At 31.8% G+C, this 13,414-nt stretch overlaps 1 protein-coding gene across 2 annotated transcripts in view; it reads left to right on the forward strand.

The window, feature by feature from the left end:
- Nucleotides 1-13,414, forward strand: part of AGO3 (argonaute RISC catalytic component 3) — a 156,218-nt gene that overhangs the window by 59,175 nt on the left and 83,629 nt on the right. For both annotated transcript variants that reach the window (XM_036911923.2, XM_036911924.2), the window contains exons 6-8: nt 8,552-8,686; nt 12,811-12,898; nt 13,021-13,168. In XM_036911923.2, the coding sequence (XP_036767818.1) occupies nt 8,552-8,686; nt 12,811-12,898; nt 13,021-13,168 (371 nt within the window). The remainder of the gene's footprint in view (nt 1-8,551; nt 8,687-12,810; nt 12,899-13,020; nt 13,169-13,414) is intronic.

Raw genomic sequence — 13,414 nt, forward strand, 5'->3', positions numbered from 1 at the left:
CCGTACTGTCTTAAGCTAGAAAAAGAACAAATCAAACCCAAAGTAGAAAGTAAGAAATAATAAAGATCGGGGCAAAAATCAAAAAGAAAACAAGTAGTATGGAAAGTGAATGATGCCAAAAGTTGATTCTTTTAATAAAATTAATAAACTGCTAGAAAGAAAAATAATCAAGAAAAGTAGAAAAAACACTACCAGTATCAGGAATGAAAGGGGGGTGATCCCTAAAGATCCTTCAGCACTGAAAGATTAATAAGAGAATGTTACAACTTTATACCAATTCATTTGGTAACTTAAACATAACTTCATAAAAATTGACCCAGAGAAATGTAAATAGCCATATATTAAAGAAAATTGAACTCAAAATCCCTTGAAAACTCCAGTGATTCCAGTGGTGAATTTTATCTAACATTTAAAGAAAATAAAATACCAATCTTTCAGAAAGTAAAAGGAGGAAAGACTTTGTGACCTGACACCTGACAACAATATAGTCCTCTCAACACAAAAAGAATTATTTGACATTTTAACATTTACAGTGAAATAGGAATAGAAGGAAACTTCTTAACCTGATAAAAGCTTCTAAAAAAAATTACAAGCATCTTCATACTAAATGGTGAAAAGGTTGAATGTTTTTGCCCTAAGATCAAGAACAGAAGAAAGATACTTGCTCTCACTGCTATCCAACAGTGTGCTGGAGGTCCAAACCAGTACAGTGAGGTAAGAAAAAAAAAGACATAATATTATAAAGGAAGAAACAAAACTCTCTCATTACAGAAGACATAATTGTCTGCATTAGAAATTGTGAGACATTACCAAAAATACCCCTACTATAGTTACTAGATGAATTTAGCAAAGTCAAAGGATACTAGTAGCATATACAAAAAAATCAATGCTAGCAACATAATAAATAATACCAACATTCAACAAGTAGAAAAATCAAAGAAGAAAAAAAAGATGTACCTTTTGTAGTTATATTTTTAAAAAGTAAATTAAGGAATAGGTTTTGAAATGTACAAGGCCTCCAACTGAAAGCTACAGAACATTCCTGAGAAAAATAGGAAAGATACAGAGATACCATGTTCTTGGACTAGAAGATTCAAATGGATGTCAAGAAGATGTCCATGCCCCCTAAATTGATCTATAGACTCAGTACAATCCCAGTAGAAATCTTACCAGGCTTTTCAAAAAATACAAGTTGACAGGCTTTCAAAGACTTGCATGGAATACGAAGAACCTACAATAGCCAAAACCATTTTGAAAAAGAACAAAATGGGAGTATTTGTACTGATTTTCAAGACATGCTAAAAAGCTGCAGTGATCAAAACAGTATGATAATTGAGATAAAAGTGAACATACAGAATAGTTACAGATACTACACTTCATCTTAGCCAAAAACTGAGAAGTGATTAGAATAACTACAGAAATAGACCCACTTATATGGTCGGTTGCTCTCTGACAAAGGGACCAACATAATTCATCAGGGAAAGGTTATCTTCTCAATAAATGCTGCTAGAACAACAGGATATTTGTGTGAAAGAAATATTAACTCATACTTCACACCATACTCAAAATTTAATTCAAAGTGTATCATAGACCAAAACATAAAAGCTAAAACTGGGAAATTCAAATGAAAACAAAAAATACAGTCATGGAATGAAAGATTTTTTAATATACTGAAAATGTCATCTGAACAAAACCTCTTAAAAACACTGTTTAGATGAAAAAGCAAGCTACCATTGGGAGTAAACATTTACAAAACAAATCTGAACAAAAGAATTTTGTGCAGAATATATGAAAAACTTGTGCAACTCGAGAATTTTTGGAAAAATGGTCAAAGCAGACACTTCACAAAAGAAGATATAGGTGAATGGCAAATAAACACTTGAGAAGATCCTAAACATAATTAGTTATCCAAGAAATGCAAATAACAACCACAATGAGAGCACTTCACACCCACTAGATTAGCTAAATTAAAAAGACTGGCAATACCAAGTGTTGACAAGGATGTGGAACAATTGGAAATGGCAGATGTGTAAAATTGTGCAACCACTTTGAAAAATATTTTATCAGAGTCTTTTAAACATTCTCTTGCCCTATGACCCACCAGTTCTATTGCTAGGTCTTTCCCCAGGAGAAATGAAAAAACAGGTCCATACAGAGATTGATGTGTGTATGTTTGCATTTTTTTCCTGATAACTGGAAACTGGAAGCCATCCAAATGTGCAAGAACAGGTGAATGGAGAAACAAATTGGGGTCTTTTTTATTCAGGCAATGAAATACTACACAGCAATTAAGAAAAATACATACTAATTTATAAATCCATATTCATTATATAGATGAATCTTAAGCTAGACACAAAATGGCATATACAGTGTAATTCCATTTTTATGAAATTCTGAAATCATTTGCTATTAAAGGAACCAGATACATGACAGGCAGACATAGGAGGAACTGATTACATAGTACATAGGGAGAGGAAAGTACTTTTGGGATAATGGAAACATTCTGTCTCGACTGGGGTGGTAAGAGCATAGATGTACACTTTTGTCAAAGTCATTGAACTTTATGCTTAAAATCCATTTTATTATATGTAAGTTATACCTCAAAATTGATTTTTTAAAACAATATATCACACACCCACTAGAAGGGCTAAAATTCAACTCTGATGATACTAATGGTGAAAATTTAGCACAATAGTGATTCTTACGCTGCTATTAGGGGGTCAGTTGTTAAAACCACTTTGGAAGAGTTTGGCCCTATTTAGGAAAGCTAGAGATACACATCCCTCACGACTCAGCAATTCTACTCTTAGATAGAGCCTTTTTACCCAGGAAACATATACGTATGGGGATAAAAAAGACCATCTATAAGAATGTTCTTAACATTATAGTAACCAAAGGAAAGTACCAACACAAACATCCAACATTAGAGTGGATAAATTGTGTATTTCTTCAATAGAAAGTTACAACAATGAAAATGAAACTAGTTACATTTAATTAATACAAATGAATTGGAAACTATTTAGCAAAATTCTCTGAAAGATTATATGCCTTTATGTTTCCAGTTACATAAAGTTCAAAAGCTAGGTAACTGAAATGGTATTTAGGTATCTGTACATATGTTGTAAATATGTAAACAAAAGGAAGTGATTGCCATAAAAAGCCAGTATTTTGGTTACCTTTAGAGGAGAGAGAGGCAGTTAGATGTGAGAATGTGCTAGGTAAGAGATTTCTAGGATATTGGCAATATTTAGTACTTTATCTGAATGCTGGTTAAATGGACATTGACTTTGTTAAGTGGAACATTTATGTTTTATACAATTTACCAAATGTGTGTTATTTTACATTAAAAATAGAAAAAGCAATCCTTTAATTTATCAATATGTCCTGAGTACTATGTTAATAATATTTTACTAGGTGATAATAGGAAATACAAAGATGTTTAACATGGCCTCTAAAGTACTAATTATTACCATATAAATGCATTGTGTAATAAAGTTAATTCCTGTTCTTACACCTTCAGAGCCATGGAATTAAACCCATAAAGTTGAGGCAGATAACAGCCATACCATGTAATCTCTCAGGAGGTAGTGTGTGTACAACATTAAAGTATAATTGTGGTTATGTTTTTAAAAGGATCCAGCATTGTTTACTGCTCTGTTTTATACTCTTGCTTTGGACCTGGGTACAGTTGGTACATGTAGTCCTAGTTATTTTAAATATGGCAAATATTTTCTTTTTTCATGTCTGTTATTATTTTCTGTTGTGTCCCAACAGAAAAATGTTTTTGTTTTGACACAGTGAAAAGCAAATTTAAGAATCCTAATCTCTTCTTCATGGAACCTTCTTCCATAAACTCCTTCTAGGAGTTAGTCTGCATTGACAAAATGATTTTGCCTAGAATTAAGACTTCAGTAGATCAATAAGCAAATGACATGAGCAGTCAGTTCTTCAAAAATTAGAAAAGAATCCCAGTTGAGCTTCCATCATGTTCTGAGCATAAGTAGGTACTTGGCATTTTATTTCCACTCTAATGCTGTGAGTTGTAAGAATTTTTCTAATTGTGCAGATGAACAAATAGAAATTCAGAGAAGTCATTATTATTAATTGTTGGGGGTAGGATTAAAATTATTTTATTTCCAAGCCTGTCCTTTACACCATACTTATGCTGATACCCATGAAAAGAAAATAAACCTAGTTAAAAAAGCAAACGTGCAACAAACAGTGACAAAAAAGTTAAAGGCTACATTTCCAACAGCAACAGAAATTTCAGTTTTATTAATCTATTAAAAGATGTGAGAATTATAGAGTTTATTATAAAACCTTGATTAAATTTAAATGACTTTAATAAATTCAGGATATACTGTACTGTATTCATGAATTGAAAGACTCACACTGAATTCTAGACATCTACTTTGTTTTGATCATTTTTCCCCCTAGTTGTATATTATACATATCTAGATACTGGTGATCTAAGTAGTTGATAATATCTTATTTCCCACCAAACTCCTCTCAGTAATATCTCTACTTTATTTCTCAATATTATTTATCTGAATAATACTTGCCCATTAATTTTAGTTATGTGAATATACTCCAAATTTATCCATTCTATTGCTGGATATTTAGGTTGTTTCCATTCTTTTTTACTATTGAAAACAATGATATAATAAGCATTCTTACTTATGTCTCCTTTTGCAGATATGGAATTTCTCTAAAGTGTATATTCCAATATAGCAGAATTGTTAGGCTAAAAATTATGCACATCTTCAGAGTTACTATATATTACCATTTGCTCTCCTAACTGATTTGTGTCAGTTTATATTCCTACAATCTGAGAGGTTTCATTCTTCCACTGGTTTTTTACCAGTTTGTGTTATCAGTCTTAAAACTTTTGGCTGTCTTGATTAGTGTAAAATGATAGCTCAATATTCTTTTTATATGTATTTCTTAATTATAAGTAAAATAATTCATGAAAATTTGTTTTTTGTCATTTAGATTTCTTCTTCTATAAAATGCCAGTTCATATCCTTTGACACTTTTGTTTTACCTTGATTTGTAGGAACTCATTATATATTCCAGATATTATTTGTTATATATATTACACATATCTTCTACCAATCTATAGCCTGAGCTTTTGGTTTTTGTTTTTAGCTTGTTTATGGTATTTTTTTCCTTATAAATTTAATGGTATGTAGTTTTTGTGTCTTAAGAAAATCTTCCTTAGCTCCAAGATCATAAAGATATCCTTTATTTTCTTCTAAATGTTTGTTTTTCTTTTCATATTTAGTTCTCTGAATAAGAATTTATTTTTGCATATAGTATATAAACTTATTAAATATACTTTAATAATTGGTAGGCTTTTAGGTCTCCTCTGCTGGTCTATGTGTCCATCCCCACAGTCTCTTGACTTGAACAGAATTTTAACAAATCTTGCCTTACTCTTAAGAATTGTCTTGGCTATTCTTGTTTCATTGCTCTTTCATGTTAGTTTTAGTATCATCATCTTAAGTCCCAGAGGCGGAGGGAATCATATATCCTGTTGGTATTTTGATTGAAATTGCTTTGAATTTGCAGATTAATTTGGAGATAATTTACATGTATAGAGCATATTACTCCATTTATTTAGATCTTCTGTAATACCTTTCAGTAGTAAAGATAGCTATTACTTCTAAAGGTTTTATACATTTTTCATGGATTTCATCTTAAGTGCCTTATATTTTTGTGATTTAAGTGGTATCTTTTTTTTAAGTTACATTTTGAATTGGTTGCTGCTATGTAAGAATGTAATTTATTTTCATATATTGATTTTAAATCTAGCAACCTTGCTGAACTCTCTTATTAAATCATCTATAGATTTTATTGGGTTTTCTAGGTAGACAGTCATATTGTGAAGAATAATTTTATTTCTCCCTTTACAATCGTTTTACCTTTTATTTCTCTAACTCTCATTACTGTGCTAACTAGAACTTCCTATTATAGAAAGTTGGATTTATCGCAGATTTTTGGTAGGTAACTTTTATCAAGTTAAAGAAGTTCCCTTCTAGTCCAGGTACAGTAGGAGTATTAGCTATGGTGCTGAATTTTGGGGGCCATCATCTATGAAAATGACTGTATGCTTATTTCCTTTAATATGTTAATGTGGTATGTTTTGTTAAAAAGGTTTTTGAATGTTACAAATAAACATTACTTTTTCACTTAAAATTAGCTAATTTGTGAAAGAGGAAGAAGGAATAAAATGCATATAGATATATAGGTTTATAAAATGTTAAGGATTCAACCAAGGCGTAGAGAAGCAGATCTTTGCTTATTGAAATTCATTTATTCAACTGTGCTCACTGATTTCAACCCACCTTTTTCTAAGAACCTTTTTTTTTAACTGACTTTTTCACCTCAAATGCTCACATTCCTGTAAAAAGATAGTAAACAGGAAAAAAAAATTAGAAGCATCGTGGTATAAACAGTAGGGGAAAATAATGAAACAATGTTAAACAGGATAAGTAATGTTTGTTTAGTAGTTTCAACTCTGTGATGTAAGACATTAGTTGGGAATGCTAGTATTATAGTAATCCAGTGAAGAAAATCTACCTGTAGGATTGAAGGAAAGTCAAAATAAACATTTACTTACCATATATTTATTTTCCTTTATTTGCTTTTAAAAAATTAACCCAGAAGCAATAAGTATTTATTTGGTATGTATCTTGCCAGCCTTTTTTAATGCACAACAATATTTTCACATTTTTAATGGAATAATGGAATAAAGTTTTTAAAGTACTATAGATTTGAAAAAGATATCCAGAATGCTTATACAATCTTACCAATCTCTCTTTTTTTTTTTATTTAGTTAGAAGTTGTGGTGGTGTTTCTAAAGCTTATTTGGGTGGAAGTTTAGCAATGAGTATTAATTCCTCTTAAATCTTTCCTACAGAAAACCATGGATGTGTGCCTACACACACGCGAATATATAGGTATAAGGATGTTCATTGGAATTCTTTAGTAATAGTGAAAAACAAAACCAACCTAACCATCATTAGGGACATTAAGTACATCCATGCAGTGAGATATCCTGCAACTGAAAAAGAATGATATAGTTCTGTATTATACATACAGATCTATATCTTAAGATATATGAGAAAGGGAAAAAAAAAAGGCCCAGAATAGTGTTACTGATGTTTTGCCATTTGTGTTCTTTTTTATTAAGAGGGGAATGAAGTATATATTCATTTAATTATCATGCACCCATACTGTGGAATAGTATGAAGTCATTAAAAGGAATGTACTGACATAGATCTCTAGGACACATTGTTAAATTTAAAAATAATAATAAAACAACTAGAACATTTATTGTCTGATCTCATGTAAAACAGTTTTACGTGTACATTTTTATCTCTGTAAGTGGATGTTAAAAGAACAAGCTGCATACATACCTAACTAATAATGATGGTTACCTAAGATACTTGAAGAAGGGGGAGGTTGAAACAGGAGGAAGTCTTTACTCTGTATATCTATATTTTTTGAATTTTTTATGATAAGAGTCCATGTTTATATTATTTCTGTAATAAAGGAAAAAGTAGTATGAGCTCACTATTTTAAAAATGAAGACAAAAATAAAATAAATAAAATAATTTTTTTAATCCACAGTAGCCTCACTACTCACACATATCCAGAGATAACTACTGTTAAAGCTTTGATAAATATCCTTCCAGAAGTGAGGGACATTGTGTAGAGGACATTTAATCCTAACTCAAGGAGAGGGTAAGAAAGAACACCACATAAAAAGTTTTGATTTAGCTCAGCAGACAGCAGTCATGTTTTTAAGTAGAAAAAATAACATGAAAGTATATAACTTATGATTTGTTGTGGTTTTACTTTTCATTGTATCTTTAGTGCCTTTATAGCAGGTAATAGTCATAAGTATACTGCCTTAAGTATGTGTTTAAGAAATGAGTAATGGTGATCTACTGACTAGCCATTCGTGAAGCTCTTCCAGTTCCAAAACCCAAAACTCAAAAATCATACTGGTTGACTATTAAAAAACTACTAATTGTAGCTAGATAACTTTGGGAAGTTAGCTTTTACTACTACTACCTGTAGTTTGGATTACACCAATAACATCAATGCCACTGTCTTCTCAAATCTGTACAAGACAGGGAAAGCTTTCACTAGAGTAAACAGTCAGATGGCAAAGACAGCTCTGTTTAAGAAATAATTCCTAACCTTTTCATCCACTGAGGGGTTCTGGCCTTCTTTGTCGCCTCACAGGCCTTGTCTCATACCCAGAACACTTACCTGTACATGTAGTAGACAATGGAATGATTCAGTTACTCATAATGAAAGAGATTACAAAAACTATAGTATTTAGCTTTTCTGTTCTTGTACATGTCTTCCAGTCAGAGTCCAAATTGAAATTGCTCAATTTTATAAATATATTTGTATGTACATAAGTTTACAAAGGATAATTTTGACTCAATAATTTGTTCATTATCAGGGAATCTGAAATCAAGTTTCTGAGTTTTTTTAAGGAAACATTAATTTGTGCTATTGGTGTTTTTCTTAGTTTCTGCCACTGCCTTCTACAAAGCACAACCTGTAATTCAGTTCATGTGTGAAGTTCTTGACATTCATAATATTGATGAGCAACCAAGACCTTTGACTGATTCCCATCGAGTAAAATTCACCAAAGAGATAAAAGGTGAGTTAATTGGCATTTGGAACATATTAAGACATGTTATTATAAGTTATAACATTGTTATATAAAGACATATTGTTGATTTAATTTTAACTTAACTGTAAAATGCATGTATATTATAAACTTTCATTGAATTTTTTAAAATGAAAATCTGTTCATATAATATCACCAGTAAAAATATAGATCAATTCCAAAATGTTACATTAAATTCATTACCATAACATCTTAGGTTGTATTTGAATGAAAGAAATGCCATGAAATGGAACTGATATCAATATCAGCTAATTTTTTCTTAATACCTTCCCTTAATAGCTGAAGGCATAAGCATGTCTCATGGGAAAAGTGCTTCTTTAATACTGTTAAAACTAGGAGGCTTATTCTAAAAACATTAACATCAGAACTAGAGTCATTCTTAGAACATATTCTAATATAATGTCTTCCTTATTTTCTTGAAATGATTTTATTCCTTTAAAAGTTATGGAAGTGGAGCTAGGCTGTTTTACTAGAGTTGAAACAGTATTTTATGTACATTATACAGCTGACCATTGATCTTGCCTGTTTTAGTAGCTAAAATTTTTACAGTGGTATTTCATCATATATGCTTTACTAACAAATTCATCTCTACATGGTCTTCCAAAGGAAAAAAAAAAAGTAATTTTAATAGTATTCTAAAACATATGTTGTTTGTATTTACTCTTTATATATACACAAACACATTTCTATATACATGTATAGTTTTATATGCAAACACTTAACACTGTCCTTATATCAGCAATTTAAGGTGTTTTTTGAGAATAATTTTGATTAAATAAAATTTTTGCCTTGTTCATGACTTAGAGACTAATCCTCATGTAAGATATGACTCCACTGTATTTGTTCTTTATTATTCAGACATGAAGAGAAATTAGACATTCTTTAATTAGAATGAGTAGTATAAATTCTATTTATATTATGTGTTTGATCATAGTAGCCAGGAAGAGTTAGGTTGTTTTAAGATTTTAACTGTTTGTTGCAAATAATTTTCAGCTTGTAGTTTGAATGAAGCATTGAAATTAATTCACTGAACATCTTTCAGTTCCCCAAATCTATTAGAATAGCTGAATACATCCTGCTTCCTCCAGTAATCATTCATTCTTTGCCATTCAGTCAGAAGGAGACAGTCGTTGTGCTAAAATACTAAAAGGAAAATCTTTCCTGCTTTGAAAACGAGCATCCATTTACCTCAAGTTATTTAAGTGCCAAAATAAGAAAGCATTATTATTACTGCATTGCAACCATGCCATTGTCCTTTCATAATCTGTATTAACTTCAGAGTTAGCATTGTCGGGAGGTAGTGCATTACCCACTGTTAATATGCAATCGATCATCTGAATGCCATGGTTTCCAGCGGAGTTGCTGCTTAGTTACCACCTCTGATATCATGAAGTCACTTTCATTATTTTGCGGTAACTATGCAATCAACTCATCTCACCACTCTATCACAGAAAATACAAGATGTACAGAACAACGATTCAGCTGCTGCCCGAAGAGCATGGACTCGATCTTAACTTCAACTGCTCAGGGGCCCAAAGAAATGACTGAAAAAATGACTAGAAAGCATTATAAAGTTGATGTTATAGTGAAGGTAAAGCCAAGTTTATAGGTTAAATATTTGGTTTATTAAAGCCAAAAAATTTTTTTGGTTGGATGGAGGGCTGGGGAGGGACCTGGGCAGACAATTATCTAGTCCATTTTTTTTCTTATTTCAACTTCTTGCTAACTGCTGGATTTAGGTCTTAGGCACCTATGATCCTAGATTTGGGGTAGAAAAATCTGAGTTAGATTTAACTGGCAAACTGATTTTCTTCCTCCGGTAAAAGTCAGGGTGACTTTTTTTTTTAAGAGGGCCTTTTAAAGTGCATTAAGTATTTCTACCATAGTAACTTAAGAGAATCAAAGTTATGTGTTCTGTGCTATATATTTGGGTTTGATTTTTAGCTGGCATGAGGATTTTGATGTTAACTATTAAATAGTGATACAAAGTATGTTATAATGAATAGATTTCTTTAGTATATTCATTTGGTTCCAGTTGCACTTGTTCCTAAATATTTAATATTAACTTTAAGGTTGTTTCATTGTATAATAATTCATCATAATTAAGCAGAAATATTGGAGGAAGTATTTGGTAAAAGTACCATATGTGTATAAAAGTACCTATTTATTTTTGGTAAAAACATGTTTAGTATACTTGTAGAAACTTACTAATAATTTTTTTTAGTTCAAGGGGAAAACTTGAAAATAAACTGCTAAGTGGTATAGATAACAGAAATGTTTTTAATTTTTCTATTGTGCTTCCCCCTAAAACATTTTTACATCTTACTTACTTCATATTGTTGGTATTTCCTTCTTATAAGGCCTTCCCTTGATAGTATCTTATTTTCTAGTGTCCTTTATGGAGGCATAGTAAATGCTCTAACTGATCTGAAATTTTAGTTTTATAAAGGTAGTTACTAATAAAAACTATTCCTCACTGATTCCATTAGGAATACTTCTCAAGAAAAACTCATACCAATCTGGTACAGTGATACTAGGTCCATTTCACATCTTAATTTGTGCTGATATACTAGAAAAAAATGTTACTGTGAATGAACTTTGTGTTTGGTACTGTAATTGATAATTCAGTAGGAAAACAAGTTATACTATGGCAGGGTTTCCCATCTGTTGATATTTTGGACTGGATGATTCCTTGTCGTGGTCTGGAGTGGGAGATAGTGCTTTCCTGTGCATTATAAGATATTGAGCAGCTTCCCTAAATCTAGCATCCACTAGACACCCATAACAACCTCTAGTTGTGATGATTTTAAGTGTCTCCAGACATTACAAAATGTTCCCTGGAGGGGAAGGTTGCCTCTGGTTGAGAACCACTGCACTATGGAATCACAAGTGTAAAAAGGAAATAATACAAAAGTAGTAACCATAAATACTACCAGGAAACTAAAATTGTCCCCATCTATCCCTTTTTAGATTTTCTGCTTTTGGACTCTAGGCCATGAAAATGGATTATTTATCTGTGACTAGTAGCTGCTGTATGTTTGTTAACTCTTCTCTAGGTAGCTCCAAGACTGCAGTGACCAAATTCAGTAGCACTAGCCACATGTAGCTATTAAACTTAAATTAATTTAAAATTAAATTAAAATTTCAGTTTCTCAGTCACACTAGCCACATTTTACATGTTCTGTAACAAATATTGCTAGTGATTACCAAATCAGTACAGATGTAGAACATTCCATCATCTCAGAGAGTTCTCTTGGACAGCACTGCTTAAGAAATTGTATCCCAGAGAATTTAAGGCAATGGTTTAACCCATTGCTTCACTTGCTAAAGCAGACCTGGGATTTGCAAACCCCTAGAGTCCACAGGTAGACTGCAACCATCCAGCAACATCTAAAATCATATGCTATGTTTTGTTTATGTGCAATTTTCTGAGAGTTTATTGATTCTCAAAGGGGTCACTGGTTCCATGAGAAGGTAGGGATCACCTGCTCAAGAGTTAGTTGAGTTGCATTTGATACCTAATAGTCAGTAGTAATAGGGCTGTGTTGCTATATTATATATTTCAACAGAATTGCAGTCCACTTCTGTTAATAGGGCCTGGGATTTTTTGCTTTTTAAACATCTTTGAAAGACTTCCTTCTGGAGCTTTATGAAATTGTGATCTGCATTCGTTATATGAAGACTGGACTTCATTCATACATCACATACTTTGAAAGTTATAGTATATCTTGAGAATTATTCTAAGTCTTCTTTTATCCCTCTTTCCCTGTCCCAGCATAAATAACTGGATTTATCATAAATAGGGTTTTTATTAATAGAGAACTTTGTCCCTTGATCTATGGGGTTTGCAAATTTTATGATTCTATTTTTTAATGTGTAGAGTTTGATAAGATAGGGCATAGGTTTGGAGCTTGGTCTACCATGATTATAACCATTAGTAGCAATGTTATTTATAAAATCGTTTATATCACATAGCCTGTATCACAGATTTTGCCTGTTTAGAATTTTTTAGTTTTATAGTAGTGAACAGGTTTTATAACTATAAATATTTTATGTGACAGTTCTATAACCTCAGTTTTTCTTATTGGGAACAGGTCTGAAGGTTGAAGTGACTCACTGTGGAACAATGAGACGGAAATACCGTGTTTGTAATGTAACAAGAAGGCCTGCCAGTCATCAAACGTAAGAAAAACTGATATTTGTCAGAACAGAGATGATAAGAGGCAGCTTGCTCTAGTTAGCAGATAGGGAGTTTTGCTGGCTCATATGAGATGAGAGTTGTTAATGTGTACTTTTTTTTCCAGCTTTCCTTTACAGCTAGAAAATGGCCAGACTGTGGAGAGAACAGTAGCACAGTATTTCAGAGAAAAGTATACTCTTCAGCTGAAGTACCCGCACCTTCCCTGTCTGCAAGTGGGGCAGGAGCAGAAACATACCTACCTGCCACTAGAAGTAATGTGTTTAGGCTGCTTACTAATATCCTCTTACTCATCATTCTGTTGGAGTGTTTTATGGCCTATACCTTACTTCATACTCTCACATTTATTTTGTACATTGAACTGTTTTTAAATTTTATTCTAGATTTTTGATAATGAAATAATATGGAAAAAAAATCCACAATGCTACCACTTTAATGCAACCACTGTTAACAGTTTTTTGGAACACTTCTTTTCAGCCCTTTTCTCCAATGTACATTTT

This window comes from Manis pentadactyla, chromosome 4 (genome assembly GCF_030020395.1).
Source record: "Manis pentadactyla isolate mManPen7 chromosome 4, mManPen7.hap1, whole genome shotgun sequence".
NCBI classification, from domain to species: domain Eukaryota; kingdom Metazoa; phylum Chordata; class Mammalia; order Pholidota; family Manidae; genus Manis; species Manis pentadactyla.